Source organism: Barbus barbus, assembly GCF_936440315.1.
Source record: "Barbus barbus genome assembly, chromosome: 19".
Classification (NCBI taxonomy): Eukaryota; Metazoa; Chordata; class Actinopteri; order Cypriniformes; family Cyprinidae; genus Barbus; species Barbus barbus.
This window is the reverse complement of record NC_136747.1, coordinates 5,114,979-5,135,466: the sequence shown is the minus strand read 5'-3', so window position 1 is coordinate 5,135,466 and position 20,488 is coordinate 5,114,979. Positions and strand designations below refer to the sequence as shown.

General features: G+C 39.8%; 1 protein-coding gene across 2 annotated transcripts in view; it reads left to right on the top strand.

The window, feature by feature from the left end:
- The window catches only part of LOC306885312 (AT-rich interactive domain-containing protein 1A-like), a 78,429-nt gene that overhangs the window by 26,913 nt on the left and 31,028 nt on the right, over positions 1-20,488 (top strand). The window contains exons 2-4 of one of the 2 annotated variants that reach the window (XM_079441755.1): positions 508-720; positions 4,912-5,469; positions 5,574-5,690. In XM_079441755.1, the coding sequence (XP_079297881.1) occupies positions 508-720; positions 4,912-5,469; positions 5,574-5,690 (888 nt within the window). The remainder of the gene's footprint in view (positions 1-507; positions 721-4,911; positions 5,470-5,573; positions 5,691-20,488) is intronic. The other variant, XM_079441756.1, reaches the window with a different exon arrangement.

Sequence of the window (20,488 nt, the reverse complement as noted above, 5' to 3'; positions counted from 1 at the left end):
TGTTCGGGTCACGCTCCAGTCTCCACACACACTTGTTTCCTCTTGTCTGTTTTCAAAGGGAAGTTGACTGTTCACCCAGTCTCCAGCCCCTGGCACTCAGGACGGCCTGGCAGATTGAACCGCTGCTTTCATTCTCTCATTCATTCACTGCCAATTTCCCCTCCCTTCGCTGGCACTGTGTTTGAAGCATATAGATCTAGTTTTGATTTGGGGTGGTGTGCCTTCGCTATGCTCCGGCTAATACTCTGTTATGGCGTTGTGATTGTTTTCAATCTTAACAGCGGAAACAAGCCTCTCTTGATATTGATCACCATTGACTTCATCTTAACCAGAGATGCCTAAGTGAATGCTTTCAGAAAATTAATGACCCATGTGCCTGGCGTTCAGTCCTCTCAATGCTGTAGGGAACTGAAACGTACCACAGTAATTTCGCCTCCTGTGTGGCACTAGCTGATTTGAACTGTGCCTCTGAATTATTAGCACTTACCCTCGTTCTGTCTTTTTCAGCCTCCAGGCCCCATGGACCAAGTGGGGAAAATTCGAGGGCAGCACTATGGAGGCGGAAACCCCTATTCTCAGCAGCAGGGGCCTCCCCCTGGCTCCCAACAGGGTCCTCCTTTCCCAGGACAGGGTTACGGGCCCCCGGGACCCCAGAGGTATCCTGTGGGCATGCAGGGCCGCACTCCCGGAAGCATGAGTGGAATGCAGTACGGACAACAGGTCAGATGTTCATGTAGTGGGGATTTTGGGTTGTTTTTTGTTTGGATGGCCGATGCCGAGAGCAATTTAGAGAGCAGGGTGGCTAATGGCCAATAAAGTCGATATACACTGCCATTCGAACGTTTGGGATCAGTAAGGCTGCATTTATTTGATTAAAAATACAGAAAACAGCAATATAGCGAAATATGATTAAAAATGAATAAATAGTTTCTATTTTAATATGCTTTTAAAATATAGTTTATTCCTGTGATGCAAAGCTGAATTTATCAGTGTCACATGATCCTTCATTAGCAATATGCTTATTTTATTATCAATGTGGAATCGGTTGTAATGCATAATATTGTATTTTTGTTTTTCTTCGGGATTCTTGGAATAAAAAGTTAAAAAGAACCGCATTTATTCAAAATAGAAATCTTTAACAATACAAGTACATATTTATATTTTATTTCAATTTATTTTAGATTGTAATACTATTTCACAATATAACTGTTTGTTCTGTGTGCTTTTTTTATTAATCAAATAAATGCAGCCTTTGAGCAGAAGAAACCACTTTAAAAGCGTTAAAAATCTTACTGATGTCAAACTTTTGAATGGCAGTGTATCACAATATTTAATTTAAAGATAGAAAAAAACACATGCATAACAATTGCTGAAATTTTCTATTGTTTTATTCACTTTTGCTCTATGGGGTTAAGGAGATGCTTTCCATCACTCTTCAGCAGCACTTGTTGCTGGTGCATTAAAACAAATCACAAATTCCTTGTCAACTGTTAGCACAATACTTATTAATAATAGAGACAACACTTTAAAGGGGCAGTTAAACCAAAAATTCTGCCATTATATATATAGAGAGAGAGAGTTTGAGACTATTTTAGCCCCATACAGTAGAATTCAGGTCCAGTTATTCTGTTCGTTTGCATAGTAGGCAGACCTTTTCCTCTGCTGCCAGATTTTTGTTTTTCAGAGTCTCAGCTTGAACCTGAAGGCTTCTGACGGTGTTAAGACATTCTTGATCATAGCAGCATGAGCTCATGGGTCTTTTCATCTGTGCTTTCAAAGAAGGTGCTTATGAGGTCACGGCGAGGCTCAGGTTTGTCACATGGGGATTTCCTCGCATATCTGAAGTTTTGTACGTGGCAGTCTTCAAGTGCCTGCCTTTCTTCATCCTGTTGTCTGCGCCAGGTGCCCCATTGTGCTTGTCGAGTAAGCAGATGCACTGGAGTGCCATCCATTTGTAGCCTGGCATAGAATGTGCACTTCAGGTTGTTTTTATTAAACCTCCCTGTCAGAGCTGGTTTTCTTCCCCATTTTTATATTTCCTTTCTCCTTGAGAGGGAAAGTGCCCAGCTTGTCACCATCAGGCTTTTGTGTCACACAGTACACTCTCCAGCAAGGTCAAATTTTATTGTATGCTGCCTGAAAGTAATGAAATTAAAGCGTTTCCCTGAAAGCCTGCGTGCACACTGTTTTTTACCGAACTCTTATCCATTTGAAGAACCACTGACCTCAGTCCTGCTGAAACCTAAAAAATGTCTCTCTGCTGCTATTTTGAGCCTTTTCAGACAGTGTGAAATATGAACCCAACATCTCACAATGCAGGCACATTAACTCCTATTTTACGCGCTTGCTTGTCGAGTTAAATCACATGATATTTGTTGAGAGCAATAAACAAATATTATGACCCATAACTGATCATGAGTGATATGACTTTTGTGTTTATTTTTGAATCGTAATATTGTAATGTTTGTAGTGTCTCTGCTGTATTGCTGGTTGCAGACTGGCCCTGCACAGACACACAGTACACCTCTTACACTATCTATTTCAGGTTTATTTATGGGTTACGCTGGCTCTAAATTGAGTGTCAGTTCACCCCTTTCACTGAAAGTAAACCGTGTCCTAGTGAAGAACTTTCTTTCCCCGTGTTGTTTTCCTCCCGCCACCTCCTCTGCCTTCTGCTGTTATCGTCTGGCTGTCTGCCCGCACGCCCATGAGAAGAGCACCTCAATCAGAACTTTTGAAGTCATAAAAACATCTAAACAAACACTAATTTAATAATACAAATATTGCTGAAAATAATTATAATAAAACAATAGAAGCTGGAGAACTTCTACATTTTATTATGAATAACACTTTATTTATTTAAATTATTTATTCATTTTTCGGCATGAAGGAAGAACGGTTATGACGACATCATAATTATTGATTATTCCCTTGAAATTGTTTTAATAATTACGATCATCACGGTTTAAACTGAATGATGTTTTGAGTAGCTTTATGCCATTGTTTGAAGCAACTGCATGTTATATTTTTATATTAAGAGAAGCAAGCTGAAAACACACTTTCTGAAACACTTTAATTGCATTTCTTTAGCATTAGGCCTCAAATGTCAGCTATACATTGGTTTGGTTTCTTCAAAAAAGTAAAAATGCATGGTATTACAATTAATGCTGTGTATCACCAGCAAATTCACGATACAGAGGCCACGATACGATACATATCACGATACGGGACTGCACTGAATTTCACCTCAATAATTCAGAATTGAGTAAAACAGCTGTTTAATTAGCACTGCAATTACATAATTACTATAGGGCCATTGCTAACTATAGGCAGAACAGGCAGTTGACCTCTGCATTATGAAGGGCCTCCATAACTCTACCACAGTACCATATGGGTAATGGCATATGTTTCATGTTTACATTGGGCACTCCCCACCAGGTACAATATTCTGATTGCTTGCATCTTGTTTTAAAGCCCATAAATTAAAAATGTACTCGTTCATTGCACAAATTAGCACATTCTCTACATTAAAAAATAAAATAAAATTAGAGCGCTGTCTTCACTGTATCTAACGCGCACACACACAGGTCACGTTGCGGCCGCATACAGACATTCAGCAACAAACTTTTTAGCCCTGCAATTTTATCAAAGTAGCTTAATCGTTCAAGAGCTACATTCTTTCTCAACAAGGAGCTGGTAGCAGCATTGTTTCTAAAGTGATTAAAGCCACAGCTTCACTGTTACGGTGGTAATTCATACATGCACAGCATCTCTCTCTCTCTCTCTCTCTCTCTCTCTCTCTCATAAGTGAACACTTGATGAATTACTTTTCTAGGAATAGAATATCGAAGTGGAGATCGCTAAACTGCAAGCTAGCTGGTGTTTTCAGAAAGCAAGTGCGTTCATCCACAGTGGAGAGAGCGCGCGCGTAAACATGGTTGCCAGGTTGACAAAGATACGTTTCGCACTAAGCAGATATTTCCGTATTGCGCAAGTGGAGACTCTATTTCAGGGATTACGTCTCTTTATATCAGGCAACCCAGTAGTGTTCCTCTGCGGCCAGATTAAACATTGTTGTTAAATATTTTAAACCGTGTTCTTGTATTCAAATTAATAATTAAAATTGTATTCTGTCCACTGCTGCACAATCACAATATCGATACAGGGCCAGCTGTATCAATACTCGTATCGTCAAAACTCTGTGACGATACATCGTTGTATTGAACACAGCACTAATTATAATGTTATCCTAAAGCTAAAATTGAAACCACGGGGAAAAGCCCTTAAGGTAACCTGTAGAAAGGAAAAAGTCACAAATGGCAAAATCACTGTAGTAATAGTCAGCATGAAATGAAAATTCACCTTGTCTGTTTTGTAAATGCATGTTATAGACCTTACTGTGAATGATTCATCTGTGCATAAGTTACTTTTTTCTTAAAAATAAACAAAAAAACTTGTTACTCTATCTTCCAGTGAAATGACAGACTTCTGTCTGGTGACGTATGCAGTACTTCTCCAATTATTTAATGCACTTAAACTCTGCCCCTTAACAGTCGACAGCAAGTGCACATTCACTTTTGAGTGCAATGCCCACATCTCGTATGGCACAATACAGAAGAAAAGGTCTGTCGTTATTTCTTTTTCATTGTAACATTAAATGGTTGTGTGATAGGACTGAGATAATCCCATATGATATCAAGGTGGAATCAGTAATTTGTGAATCAGAATCAACTGAGCAAATCAGTTCCAATAACCAGCTCTGGTTCACATGCATGGTGATCAGGAAATAAAGCATTTACTGACAGTTACAGATTTTTCACAATGTCTCTAGTTAAAATTTTTAGATTGCAATTTTTTTTTTTTGCTTGCTAACTGATGGACTATTTGGTTCCTGCTGTGTTTATTCTGTAGATGGGCTATGGACAGCATGGCCCAGGTGGTTATGTTCAGAACCAAGGTGGCTATTACGGACAACAGGGCCCTTCACCTCACGGAGGCCCCCAGCAGTCTCAATACCCCCAGCAGCCCTCCACTGGAGCGGCCTCTCAGCCCCCTTACTCCCAGCAACCGCCTGGTCCTCCCCATGCCCAGAGTGGGCCCCCTTATGGGCAAGCTCAGGGCCCCCATGGCCCCCCTCAGGGCCAGCCTCCATACTCCCAGACTCCACAGGCACAGTCAGGACAGCCACCCTTCCCCCAGTCACAGGGTCCGTCTCAGGGCCAGCAGGGGTCGCAGCCCGGATACTCACAACCACCTTTGGCCCCAGGGCAGCCTCCTCAGCAACCGGGACCTTCACAACAGCAGCAGGGCCCGCCACAATCACAGCCACCCAGCTCCACACCCCCTCAGTCATCCCAGCAAGCTTCAGGACAGGGTCAGCCCTCACCTTACTCCCAAACCCCTCCACTGCAGTCTCAACAACAGCAACAGCAGCAGTCGCCCTTCCAGCGCTTTCCTCCTCCACCTCAGGTAATAACACTACTCCACATACCTGGAGTTGCTTTGATGAACACTATCCTTGATGCCCTTTCAAAAGTGCTTCTACATTTTATTGTTGCCTCTTTACTCCTCAGGAGCTGTCTCAAGACTCCTTCAGCTCTCAGTCCTCAGCTCCTTCCTCCAATCAGCCCATGGTGTCTGGGAAGGGAGGTCCAGAGGAGAACATGCAGGGACGACCTTCCAGCCTACCTGTGAGTCCCATGAAGGTTTCAAACCAGATTAACCTCATGCCATGTTAGCTTTCAGAAGGGTTTGAGACAAGCTCTTTTGACGAGGGGATCAGTTTTGTAGTTCTTGACAAGCATTGACTCTATGCAAGTGCTTTGGTTGTTCATTAGAATATCTCTAGTTGACCAATTCTGCTAGCATATGCTTTTGTGCCTTAGCATGCGAAAGCTTCCCAGTCCTCACTTCTGTCTCTCATCACTGAGCGAATCTGCTAATGAGGCCTTGGGTTGTTTGTCTTTTTCTTTGGGACCGTAATTGGCTGGACGACTGTAGTCATAGACAAAACTAAACAGAAGAGTTTCCCAACCGTGTTCCTGGAGGCACCCCAACACTACACATTTTCATACTCTTCCTAATCAAACATCAGCTCCTCAGTGGAGACTCCAGGACCTGAAATGAAAAATGTGTACTTTTGGGTTTCCTCCAAAAACAGGAGTTGGATGTACTGCTATACAGGGATTGCAAGAGTAAAGGTTAGTTAGAATCTTGTTCTGTGGCTATAAAGTAGTTTACATGATTACTGGCACTGAACCTTTCAGAAAGATTTGAGTTTTGGGGCAGGTAGTAAAAACCGTAAACTATGTTCCTAATGCTGTTTGATTTACCTTGGAAGTCTGTGTCAGAGCTGGAAATGACATCAAACACACGTGGACCATGGTCCAGTAGAGAAGTCAGAAAATGGAGATGGACAAGTCCATTGTTAGCAATAATAGTAGATTAAAAACACACAAAAAGTGATATTTTGCCAAGATAAACGCCATAGTATCATGTCCACATAGAGTTTGGATAGTACTGTGTGCACCACTGATTTTGAGAGACAGACAAGCAAACAATATAAACAATATATTACTACTGATTCTCTTCTGTTGATGCACTGAGCAGCCATATTGAATTGTGAAGTTGGAGTTGTTGCGATTCCTTTGAGATTCCAACTTCCGAGTACTAATGGAAAGCAGCATATGTCATGGGTGTCCAGTCCTGCTCCTAGAGGGCCACTATCCTGCAGAGTTTAGCTCCAGTTCTAATTAAACACAGCTGAACCAGCTAATCAAGGTCTTCAGGATTGTTAGAAATTTACAGGTAAGGGGCTGTTCACACAGAAAGCGTCTAAAAATGCGCACTCAGGATTTAAAAAAAGCGCTGCACAGAATACGGTGTCCTCCATGTTGCCGTCAAATAAAACCATTGCCATGCCAATTTACTTCTGTAAACTAAAACTTGCAATGTTGGCCCCACCTCGAGGGTCTTCTGATTGGTCCACTGTTTTGGAACTGACATGATGAGCAGCGCTGTGTTTAAAAGTTGAAATTGTTTTAACTTGACACGGCTCATGTGTGAGACGCAAGCACAACTGTCATGTGCGTTTACAAAAGTAGCGCATTGGAATGGAAAAATGTGTGTTGTGTGAACAGCCCATTAGTGTATTGGAGCACTTTGGAGATAAACTCTACAGGACCGTGGTCCTACAGGAATAAGCTTGTACACCCCTGCATTAGATTCTCGGTTAGTGTTTTATCGTGGCACTCTGAAGAATTTAGCTTTTTTGCATCTGAATGTTATTGTGGTGGTACTGACTTATCTGATTTAACCAGCATAAACCTTATATCATGCTACACGTTGGTCACATGGTTACTACCAGTCCAAGATAAGCATGGATGCCAAAAGTCGGCTACGTGAGATTAGTTGCTTTTGGAAACCAGGTCAGAGAAAACTCGTAAGGTGTGCACATCATCTGTCATGGTGAAAAACTTTCAGGATATGGTGTGAGTGTGTGTTTATAGGTTAGCAGATACAAATAGCTCATTCAGAGCAACATTGCCTCTGAAATTTCTAAATGAGCTGCGATAATTAATGAGAGAGAGGTGTCTAATAGAGAGCTGGCAAATGACTGGAGCTGGAGGGCTGGAGAAAGTAAAAGAGGGATGAGTGAGTGAGAGAACGGAGATCGTTCAGTCTCTGCCAGTGGGGTATGCCCTCAGGATGTGATTTCCTCTTATTTCTTTATATATTTGGCTCTTATGTAGTCAGTGACTGAGATTGGCCGAGATTTTATTCAATGCCAGGAATGCTTGCGGGAAAGGCAATAATGTAGCCCTCGATTGACCTCTTCTTCCACTAACATCTCCCTCATGCTCTGCTCTCACGGTAGATTAGCCCCTACTGCTAACTTTAGGCCGGCCGACACCAAAGGTAAAACGCCTCCAAATCACTACCTGACCTGCGAGCGAGTTATCCAGCTGTGTAACACAAACTGCTAGAAGCATAATGGTACTACCATGCTGAGAAGCAATACTGGGTATATACGTACGGTTGCAGGGTTTATTTATTTTAAGGTCTATATATGCTACTCCTTGCTGCTTTGAAGTCTATCTGATACAAAAATACAGTTCTTTCGCCACCTGGAATTATCCTAATGAGACTTCTGGATCTTTTAGAGCAAGTCTTTCTTTGTTTGGTTTTGAGGACTGAATTCATGAACGTTGATGTGGATTAAAGCTGCCAACTACAGAGACTTTGCAGCCAATGAATAGGGACCAGTTTGACTGGTTGAGCTGGTTTCCTGATAATCGTTGCTTCACACTGCAATGAATGAACATGTCTAGCAACCGTAAACTTTGTCAGCTCTCTGCGAATGGTTTGTTCTCATGCATGTTGTGTTATCTTTACTGAACGATATTTACAGCATTCCTGGCCGTTTGATTCGGTTGTGGCTGCTGTAGCCAAATGTATAAAGGCTTCATTTTGTTTTGTGCATGTTATCAGTAAAACTTATTTTGTGCTTTAACATGAAGTCAAAATTAACTTCTGTTTACTTTATCAGAGTACATTATTCCAAAGAATAAAATGGTCTTTTTAAATCTTCTAAAATGTAACTTGCTTCACCTGTGAATCCATTTTCTGTTTGGGCTGACGTCAATGGAGCCACACAACTTACACGTACATTGTGCAGGAATACTGATATTACTAGTGCTTTTCTAAAACCTTTAAGCAGTACTTTGTTAGTTCAGCTTGAGAATAACCTTCAAAACACACTTACGAAAACATTTGTACAATATAACCAGCCCTGGTGATGCAGTTGAACACGTACATTTTACTTGAGCAATAATTGATAATAGCTGCTTGTTATCTGCTGTCTGTTACTGATGTTAGCACATACTTTTTGACTTGAAGGGCCTCTAATGTCCAAAATATTCAAAGACCCTTCTCCATATATTATATGGAAGATACTTTTGATATTTCTTATATAGTTAAGAAAAAGCTTCTTGTTTTAAGTTTTTTTTTTTTTTTTTTTTTTTTTTTTTTTTTTTTTTTTTAATTAACAGAACTCAGTGTTAATGTATTAATGTATATACTGAACAAAATTATAAATGCAACACTTTTGTTTTTGCCCCCATTTTTCATGACCTGAACTCAAAGATCGAAACCTACGAAAGTACGCAAAAGAGTCAGTATCTGGTGTGACCACCATTTGCCTCACGCAGTGCAACACATCTCCTTCGCATAGAGTTGATCAGGTTGTCCACTCCTCTTCAATGGCTGTGCGAAGTTGCTGGATATTGGCAGGCACTGGAACACGCTGTCATATACGCCGATCCAGAGCATCCCTAACATGCTCAATGGGTGACATGTCCGGTGAGTATGCTGGCCATGCAAGAACTGGGATGTTTTCAGCTTCCAGGAATTGTGTACAGATCCTTGCAACATGGGGCCGTGCATTATCATGCTGCAACATGAGGTGATGGTCGTGGATGAATGGCACAACAATGGGCCTCAGGATCTCGTCACGGTATCTCTGTGCATTCAAAATGCCATCAATAAAATGCACCTGTGTTCGTTGTCCATACCATAACCCCACCGCCACCATGGGCCACTCGATCCACAACGTTGACATCAGCAAACCGCTCACCCACACGACGCCATACACGCTGTCTGCCATCTGCCCTGTACAGTGAAAACTGGGATTCATCCGTGAAGAGAACACCTCTCCAAAGTGCCAGACGCCATCGAATGTGAGCATTTGCCCACTCAAGTCGTTTATGACGACGAACTGCAGTCAGGTCGAGACCCCGATGAGGACGACGAGCATGCAGATGAGTTTCCCTGAGACGGTTTCTGACAGTTTGTGCAGAAATTCTTTGGTAATGCAAACCGATTGTTGCAGCAGCTGTCCGGGTGGCTGGTCTCAGACGATCTTGGAGGTGAAGATGCTGGATGTGGAGGTCAGGGGCTGGTGTGGTTACACGTGGTCTGCGGTTGTGAGACCGGTTGGATGTACTGCCAAATTCTCTGAAACGCCTTTGGAGACGGCTTATGGTAGAGAAATGAACATTCAATTCACGGGTAACAGCTCTGGTGGACATTCCTGCAGTCAGCATGCCAATTGCACGCTCCCTCAAAACTTGCGACACCTGTGGCATTGTGCTGTGTGATAAAACTGCACATTTTAGAGTGGCCTTTTATTGTGGCCAGCCTAAGGCACACCTGAGCAATAATCATGCTGTCTAATCAGCATCTTGACATGCCACACCTGTGAGGTGGATGGATTATCTCGGCAAAGGAGAAGTGCTCACTAACACAGACTGAACTTTGTGTTCAACAGAAGAAACTTGTACAGGATTGAAACGGCATGAGAGTGGGCTGAAGTAATCTTGTGACCCCTTTGGGTTCTTGCTGAGGCCCCTATTGGGCCCTTACACCCTGCTTAGGAGCCACCGCATTAAAGTCCTTTTATTTTACCAGTACGCCACACAACCACAGTTCACTGTCCCCTATATAACCTGCGCATCAATGCTTTTAAAAGAAGTCTTACTGCGGTAAATGAGAAGCCGCATTCTGTGATTGGCAATTATATTGACAACAAAAATAATTGGACTTGTGGGTTTTTGTTGGCAAGATTCTACCTTCAGACAGCTTTTCATGAGCTTGCATTTGTCTTACTTAATACCCATTTGGCATATTCGTCTGTAGACGCGCTCTGGTTTACCATAATGTCTCTGTCATATGTACGCTGATACGCGCCAAGATGGAGAACGACAGAAAGCTGGAGCCGATTGCATTCTGGGGTAGATCTGGATCCAAAAAACTGATTCCCCAGATTGCGTCTTCATCGGCAGAAAGACTGGGCATCTTTTGCCGTGATCCTGATTAATTAGTTTTGAATTATGTTTTTTCTTTTTCAATTCCCAAATTAATCTCAGTGCAGTGCGGTTCATATCAGTCGAGGATCAAATCAAATCCTCTTCCATTTGGTTGATGATAATGGTGTTTATGTCCACGTATACGAGCGACAGAGATCTGGCGCAAGGAGATTTCCAATAGCCTGGGATTTCAATTGTGGGACGCTCTGGAAGTGAGAGATCCTCTCTGTGTGTGAGAGAACATGAACGCTCCCTCCAGTCATTTCTAATCTCCTTCAGTTCCTTTCTAACGGCCTTTTGTGCCCCTTCCTCAAAGTGCGGCTAATCCCAAGATGTATCCGCCTCCTCTCTGTACTCCTAAACTCCGCCGTGACTTTAGGGGTCTGTCACCCTCAGCCCCTCGCTTCCCCCGCTGCTTTTATATCTCTCTCACACTCTTTTCTTTCCCGGTCAATATCCTCAGCATCCTGTAAGTGCTCTGTTTGAATCGTCACTTAAACTTTTGTCTGTAATCTTTTGGCAGCATCTTATTCCAAGATGCATATTAAGTCAATGTGCTCGGGCCTGGAGGGGAAGGTCACATGTTAGTCACTCGCTTGCTCTGTTTTTTTTCCCTCCTCCTCCCAGTGGAAAGGTTTTATGGAGTAGTAATTCTTACTCTGAGGGGCTCGGCCTGTTGGGAACACGAGTGAGATGCTACGAGAAAATGGGACAGATTAATAGATATCAATACATTAAGATGCATCATCAAAATCACATGCAGTTTTTTGTTAAAATATATGTATATAGGCAATTATTTAATAGCCGTCAAACGTACATCAGGGCAACATGCTTGCATATTTGCACAGTATGTTTTCAAAATTCGCAAATTATGATTTTAAATTGGTTTTACTAATTTACAGATCATACTTACAAAGACTAGTTTAAGATGTGTTCTCAAAAGTTTGTGTAAATATATTTTAACTCTCTCCCTGCCAGCCTCTGCCATTTTCACAAACTCTTCATGGCCCCCAGAATATTTTGTTGTGTGAATATTTAAATAAGCAATAAGTCAAAAGAAAGCACTGAGCCTCTTCTAAACAAACAATAACCTTCTATTTTAGCTTCATGCGTTTTTTTTTTTCAAAACTTTAATATGGGTAAAAAAAAAAAGGAACATTGTGAATTTTTAGTTTTTTATTGTTTCTGTAAAAGACTACGTCTGAAACTGATTCAAAACAGATGGAATAGACTGCTTCCTTCAACACATTCAAAGCTTCACAGTCCTAAACTACTTCCTGAATCAACATTTCATTCGGTAACATTAGGGTTAATGTTTGATTGCGTTATTTTACATATGCATCTGCTTGCATACACGATTGCTGCTTCTGCTGCTTCTTCGCTGTGTTTGGATCCAGGGATTCAGTACTCTTTCAGAAGATGTGTAATAGCGCCCCCTGTATAACAGTAAAGCTCAGAAAATGTTGTCAATGGTGGGAAAAGAGTTAATTAAAACTAGTATTTAGTTATGCAAGTTGCTGCAAAAATTGAGTTTTGCAGGAATGACTGTGATGAAAGCAGATGGATATTTAGTGGGGAAAGAGGGGGTCAGGATGGATTAAGGATGAAAGGAAATAGAAGGGAAGAGAGGAAAAGTGTGTTCGAGCGAGACACTCGGCCATTTTCACACAGGAACCCCGGCGGCTGACATCATTTCAAGACCACCCGCATTTTTCCCCAGCATTCCCACCCTGACAGAGCACCAGTGCCAAGTGCTCCAGTACTGTCAGATGTATGCGGCTCTTTCCATCCATCTTTCCTCTCCCTTTCTGCCCTGTTCCTTTTCACTTAGTTTCCCATCTAACAGCTTTGGCCTTGTTGCGGTTCCCTGTTTTTCTTACTCCCTCTTTGTTGTGCTGTCTGGTTGCAGAGAGTGGTGTATTATGCTTCTCTTTTTTTTTTTCCCTGTAGCTTTTATATTTATTAATAGTGTTTGCTAAGGCAAGCATGACTGTTATACTCACGCAAACTTAGCGTTAGTGATTTCAACAACTGTAGCTCATTCCTGCACTCTTTGCACTACATGAATGATGCCTCAGAAAATGTGGTTTGAGAATAGTTATAGTATTTTACTAAAATATGAACGTAATCAGACTTAAGGTTTTTGCCTGGTGGAGATGAATAGGACTGGTATGGAAGCCCATTTCCACCATGGAATAAAGCAAATCTCAGACTTTTTCTTAATGTAGAGTTTATATTGCTCAACTTGACATTTTTTCCCCTCTGAAATTTGTAATATGTGCTATTGTGAAAAAACAAATCAGAATTGTAAGATGTTAACTTAGAATTGCAATGAATAAACTCAAGATTGTGAGGAATAAAGTCAAAGTTTTGTTGAAGGAGGGTCTCAAGTCATATCATGGGACTAGAAAAGGTTTCATAGGTTTATAGTTGGTTGATTTAGGTTGTAGGGGTGGGTGATGTGACTTGTTTCACGATAGATTCACTATAACGATATGTATATTGTGATATAGTAATTTTTGTTTTATTATTTAAAATCAGATTTAAAACCAACAATAGAACAAATATACAAATTAAAGGTTTTTCAGGTTCAGTAGATTTATTTAACACATAGCAAGAAATACTATAGAATTGAATAATCAAATGTAAAAAAATAAAACCCTGCATAGTCTTCTCTTTAGAAATTATAATAATTTGATTCCTATTAAAGAAGGTTTCTATTCTTATTACAAACATTATACTGTGTTTTTCTTTTTTTGTTGATTTGATTAATGACGCAGACAGCAGCAGGTTTATTAGGCTGCTGTCACTTTAAGACTGAATGCACACACCTAATATACTGACACACTTTCAGTTTTTACCAGTGTTTACATTGACTTAAGGAAAAACTCAACTGTGTTTGCATGAATACTCTACACATCTTGCATTGAGTTATTTTTTGACATCTTATTGCATTTAATAACTCTATAAAACATGATGCATGTGAGCTACCATACTGTGATATAAAATCTCTGATTGACACTTTATACCATCGCCACAATAATGCCTTATTAGGATGGAAACTTTGACTCCTCTTGGCGCTTACAACACAACGCTCTGGCAGTTACTCAGAACACACCAGCACTGTGGTGGCGTTTTGCATGTTAACATGCACTATTCACAATTTCATCAGAAGAAAGTATAATCAAATTTTATTAAGTGTATTTCTGCTGCGAGCTCTTAGAATAACACTGTCCCTTTTGAACTGTAAACTGATTGTGTCTCTGTGTGATCTGAATGCTGTTGAGAAGGCAGCGGTTCAGTGCAGCTCTCGGCCTGTTTTGTGCGGCTGTGCCGTTGCAGTATTCAGAGTCTGGGGCGTGTTTCCTGTTGCTATTCTGGGTCTTCCTGTGTGCGCGTGGCTTATTCAGGTTCAGGGGCCGTTGCTCTCCTTCATGCGCTTTCTGTTGCACACACAGTTTCCCCCTCGTCCTGTGCGATAGTTTAATCAAGCGAGATGCAAGAAAAGCTGCAGTTTTCACTGCACTTTTTTTTTCTCTAAGATTCATGCATCAAATACGTTTTACTTGCATATACTTCTCCTTCCCTCCCTTCGTTGTCTGTCTCTCGCTCTCTTGTTCATACACCCACTCTCAGCCCTCCATTCCCCCTCCCTCTCCCTCTCCCTCTCTCTCTCAGCGCTCCGGCTTGTCTGACGGCAGCACAAAGGTCGTGTCTCACTGCAGCACTCTCTCTCTCTCTCTCGCTCTCGCTCTTTCCCTCCACTGCCTCTCCCAATATTCCTGTTTTTCCTTGTCTTTCCTCTTCCATACTTTTCTAAATTGCATCAATCTAGTGTTTTTTTCTTGTAGGTTTGCAGATGGGGTTTAGAATTTAGAACCCATTCTTATTTAGAACTACTTCCGTTTTAAATCGACACTGTAATCCCTTGTATTTAGATGTTTGGTTACATTAGCGGGTTTTAAACTGACTGGATGGTGTGGCAAAGTGTACCATGTAATGATAGAAATGTCAACTGGAAGATTCTGCTGTGCTGTTTACACCTCTGTATATCTGTGGTGTAATTTAAATCAAGCGGCAAGCAGACGGCTACAGTGTGACGCAGACGGATGTTTTTCATGTTTTGATGTGACTGTGTAAATTACAGTTGCAGTGCTGTAATGCTATTGGATTTCAACTGTTTTGCACGTTTACCATTGTAAATGGCTTTGAATATGCCTTATGCAATAAGATTTCTATTATTTTACTGATTGGAGACTTTAAGATTTTAATATTTTATTTTAACTTGTGATGATGGTAATAATAATTTGCACTGATGCTGACTGTGCCCATTCACTTTATGCACCAGGCCACTTTTAACAAAATATGCAAAGGTGCATGGTTCTGTTTTTAACAGTGTAGCAATGCATTAAGATTTTAGTTGCTTAACACCACAATTCCTTGTTGTGACCAACTTAAATATCGCTAAATCTGTGTGAAATATTGTCTTTGAACAAAATTTAATATTGCATGGATTCTTATTGAAATTACTGGATTTCAACTACAAAAATGTGCTAGAGCAGTGGTAAATGTGGCCGTACCTTTAATCATATTACAAATAATCTTATCCAACAAGTTCTGAATAAAATAAGAGTAGCCTAAATGAGATAAAGTATCTTTCATTTGTAAAGTGTTTATTTGACTGAATGATTAGTCATTTATTAAAAGGTTGCATGAAAAAAAAAAAATACACAAATAACTATATTTTGATATAAAATCCAGCTGTGATTTTTTTTATTTTTTTTTTACTTTAGAAAAAGCAGATGGACAATTGCATTAAAATACTTAATACTGAAGTAAACTATACTTGTATGCCAGTTCATAAGTACATGCTGCTTGTTCTTCAAAAGTACTAAAAGAGTAATTATTTTGTTCTTTATTTAACTAGGAAAATCTCGAGATATTACAATTAGTGATATTGATTTTTATTATAACCAATACCAATTATTTGCATGTTTATGTGCCGATAACCGATATGCAGAACCGATATCTATTTACTGTTATAAAGTAAATAACTGAGTGAAGTCCATACTTCTCTTAGTGTTTTCCTCCTTTCAGTCATCTTAACAACAAAGGTTGCAAATTAACAGTCTTTAATGTTAAATTTAATCTTCACATTGCAACAATAAAAAAACATATTTATAAAAAGCATCATCAGCAACACTGATATTATGGCAAAAGAATGTCTAATGTTTTCAAATGGAGAAAATAAAGGACAGGAGTCATATCAACTTCATTTTAAACCACAGTTTTAGGTTTATAAGCTGTTTAATAGGCTAAAGAGTGAAGAATAATTCACTGGATAATGTTAATTGACTGAATATTGAAATAGGCTGTAACAAACAAAACATTGTATTTTATTGCATTTCTCAACTGGTATATCCGAATTATTAATGTTTTTGTCATTCTAGATTACGAAATGCCTGCTGAAAGCGCGGTTTATCTATGCATTACACAGTGACAGAACTATACTCTAACTGCAATCGTTCGCGGAGATAATAATTAATTTCCATAGAGATGTATTTAGATGCTTATTGGTGAGAAAATGGTTGTATAGTGAATGTTAATATAATTTAGCATGTTTCAAACAAGTGAATCTTGTTAAGTTACATGTGTTGGCTGTGCTGGAGCATTTCCTGAGCATCAACCCACTGAGTGAACAGCAATATGAAGCGGCTTCACAAGATTAATGATGAGCATACAGCCGACCCCAAAGGGTTAACTCATGCAAAGTTACGTCCTTATTGGGAGAGGACTTGATGGATTATCTTACTTGACTCCGAATTCACAAGATTAATGATGACCATATAGACAACAGAGAGGGAATTAAATTCAGCACTTTTATTTCCAACATGCTCTCATTCATGGCTGCATATTATTTAATTCAGGCAAAGTTACGTCTTTGGGAGAGGACTTGACGGCTTATTTTATGTGACTCTTTGAGTTTGTCTCCATTTCTTAGAGCCAAGCTGCATAAACTGCACATTAGGCATTTATGTAATACATCTAATTTGTTCATTAATGCCTGTTATGTTAAATAAAGTTTACTAACTACAGCAAATCAAGTACCTGTGCACGCCTTTGTTGTTGTCTCGTCTCCCCTCAGACGCGCTGCAATGGCGATCCTGTGCAATTCTCAAGACAGCCACAAGATGGCGGCGTTTATCGGTGAATCCGATATTACAAAACCGATATCCAATTATGGTAAAAATGCTTAAATATCGGTAAATCAATATATTGGTCGAGCTCTAATTAACAATCTCTTCTTTCAGAAAGCCCAGGTCAAGATGACAGCACAATATTTTGCACAAAACAAATCATAAAACAACAATATAACAATATATGGTCACTAAATAAGGTAAAATCAAGTGGAATCTGAGTACATTTTGCACTTCATTCCAAACACAAGGAGCATGAAAAATAAATAAAAAAATGACCAAATTCTGAGCAAACCTGCATCTGCATCTGCATGTTCGGAGTAATATTGTTTCAAATCAAGAAACAGGTTTGTTGCCTGATAATATTAATAAAAATATTACTTTTTATATCTTAGAAATGCACATTTGATTGTAGTAGTAGCTTGAGTTAGGATGCAGAAATAAATTTTTTCATTATCAAAATCAGTAACATCTGTAGAAATGGTAGCAACCTCATTTTTATATGGTGAAATTTCATTATTCTGACATTTGCATTATTCATAACATTTATTATTTCATTATTTCTTTTTTTTTTTTTTTTTAGTAATTAACTATTGGTCTTCCATAGTAGCATACATTTAGATCATGATAACCACAGAAAGAATAGCTACAGAATCTGCAGAATCCCTTCCCTGTTTGCAGATCTGAGTTCTCTGGTCTCTTGTGCTCAGTCTGCAGCTCCAGCAGTTTTTCCTGCACTCATGTCTGCGGCCCCACGCTCGGCTCAGCTCTGACTCTGGGGCTGCTCTGATGTGGGAGGGGCGTTGCTCTGGAGAAGACGAGGCAGACAGGCTGTTTTTTTTTCCACTGTGTCAGGCACCCAGCCCCCCAGTATCCACCTCTCCTCCCTTCTCTGTCCCTCTGTTTCCACCCAGACGGGTGGCTGTCTCCCTTACCAAAGCATCTGTGGTTCCCGCTACTATTGTGACCCACACAATAGACCCCCAATGCAGTCACACAGAGAACCCCTCCTGCCGGCATCAAACACTAGAGATTAGTCCAGATGCACGTGAATAATGTTATTTACAGCTCTGATGGAGGTGCCTGTATGATGAGATTGCCTTTGGTTTACAAAATTATTCAGTGTGTTACCGAAGGGTATTTTTACTTGTGGAAACCCTCAGTCAATTGAACACATTTGATCTAGTGCAGTTATTATTAACCAAAAAAGGATGAGAAATACCAAAAGGCACAGAGAGCGTTTGTCAGACTCTGGCTCGGCGGCTCCAGCTTTGATTGGTTTACTGCTAAATCCAATCACTCTTAGAGAGAGTGACCGTGGCATATAGCGCAACAGTCGGCTTCCGGAAAAATCCCATTCATTTTCCCCATGGATAAATTGAGTTGTAGTGATTAATGTGTAAGAGGTTTCAAGACACGCCGGGAGTTCTGAGGTTAAGTGATGTATGTTTCTGTAAAAGCCTGTAGCCAGTGTGATTTCAACTCGCTGAAGAAATTTTCGGGAAAAACAAAACAACAACGAAAAAAACTTTCTAAAAATGTGCTGAATTGCAAGTGAAGAACTCCATTACCCATAATACTGAAGAAAAATCCACCAATCGTAGGTTGCTGTTACCATGGAAACACTGTGCCAAAAGTAGCAGTCTCATAAAACATGGGAGATGAATGCCATAATCGTGTCAGTCTCCCTACAGTCAACTTATGTTGGTATATTTTTAAATATTTTGCAATAAACTACATTTAATCCTGAATATATTTCAGTAGTTTATTGTCATTTGCAGTGTTTCATAGGATGAGTAGATTATTCATTGTAAATTACTGCTAAACAACAAATATTGTAAATTAGTGCTGCAACAACTAATCGATGAAGTCATAATAATAATTGATAACATCAATTTGAAAGTAATTGAAAATAATCAACAATTAATTAGACTTGATGTAATGTATTTACATCACTGTAAATGGACAGCTAAATAAAAAGAGACAGTGAGCGCTGTTGAATGTTCCTCAACTCTTGGTGCCGAGAAGAAAAACAAAACGAAACAGAAACGGCGAGTACTCAGCGTGACAAAGACGCTCGGAACCTCATTACGCTACTTGCGTTTCAAACAATGCAGCTCTCTTATTGAAAACAATTTTAAAAGATACGCTAGCCTTAAAAAAAATAAAAAATTAAAATAATGGTAGACACTAGGGCTATCAATTTTTTTTTTAATTTCGAATATTGTCGAATTTAAAATAAAAGTCCACAAATTTTAGGTGTGCGTCAGGCAGCTTTATCAGTGGTGCACAAGATGCGATGATGTGTCATTGCATTTTAATTTTTTTCTTAGTCCGTCCAGTTGAACCCACTAGATGCAGCGCTGCTTCAGTTTTATTCAAAATACTGCGAAAAAAGAGAACTTCAGCGCAGAGATGATGTTTATGTCAAAACTGAAAGCAAGCCGTTCACACAGAATGCATATTTATCGCATTTTCTAGAGGAACATCTATCACCGTTGCACTCGCGTGATGGTTTTCTAAACATGCGGCTCTCTTGTGCGAGACGTCAAATTAATGTAAGTTCAACTTTTAAAAAACATGTCTCGAGACTTTATACATAATGCTGTTTTGCTTCTAAATGTTCAAGCAACTTATGGTTTATAAACATTATTTTGAACATTATGCATTTTTTTCAAAGATAGTAGTGTTATTTTATTGCTTTGAAGAAATGTGCATTAGTGATATTTTGCTCGATGCATCCTCTTGTGGCCTCAGGAGACAAACCAAAAGCTTTTTTCCCCCTAACTGAAATTATGCCTTTTAAATTCAAATATAATTCGAATATTGATAATATTAAAGTACAAAATACAAATTTAGTCTTTCAGCCATTTTAACAGCCCTAGTAGACATGCACTCTAAGACTTGATATATTTTTGTATTACTTAAATATTTCACACCGATTGAAATTCATTAACGACTATGTGCCAAAAGGAGGCTTAATATTTTATGAGATTCATCAGAGCAATTTTGCACTCTTCATGGTGACTTTGAGTCCGGGGCAGCACTCCAGAGGAGATTAGGGGACGTTCAGACTAGACGCCGCACCAAGACCACTGCGGTCTTGAAGTGCTTTTTTGAGAAGCATTATTTAATAGAAGTATTTATAACTTGGCAGAAAAAAATGAGACTCAATGCAACAGCCAGTTTATCTGTTGAGCATCTGAGTCAAGAAAATTGCCCTAGAATAGGATCCCTTGTCTCGGGTGACTTGAGGATAAGACCCTGAGTGTGAACAGAGACACAGAGCCTTCATGAAAGAGTCTTCACTGTTTAACAGCTTCAGTTTAGAGTTCAACTCACCCATCACTGTTACAGCTCAGCTGATGCAGTAACAGACTGAGAGAAGGCATAAGTCATGATACAGTATCTTTACTGTGTTTTAGT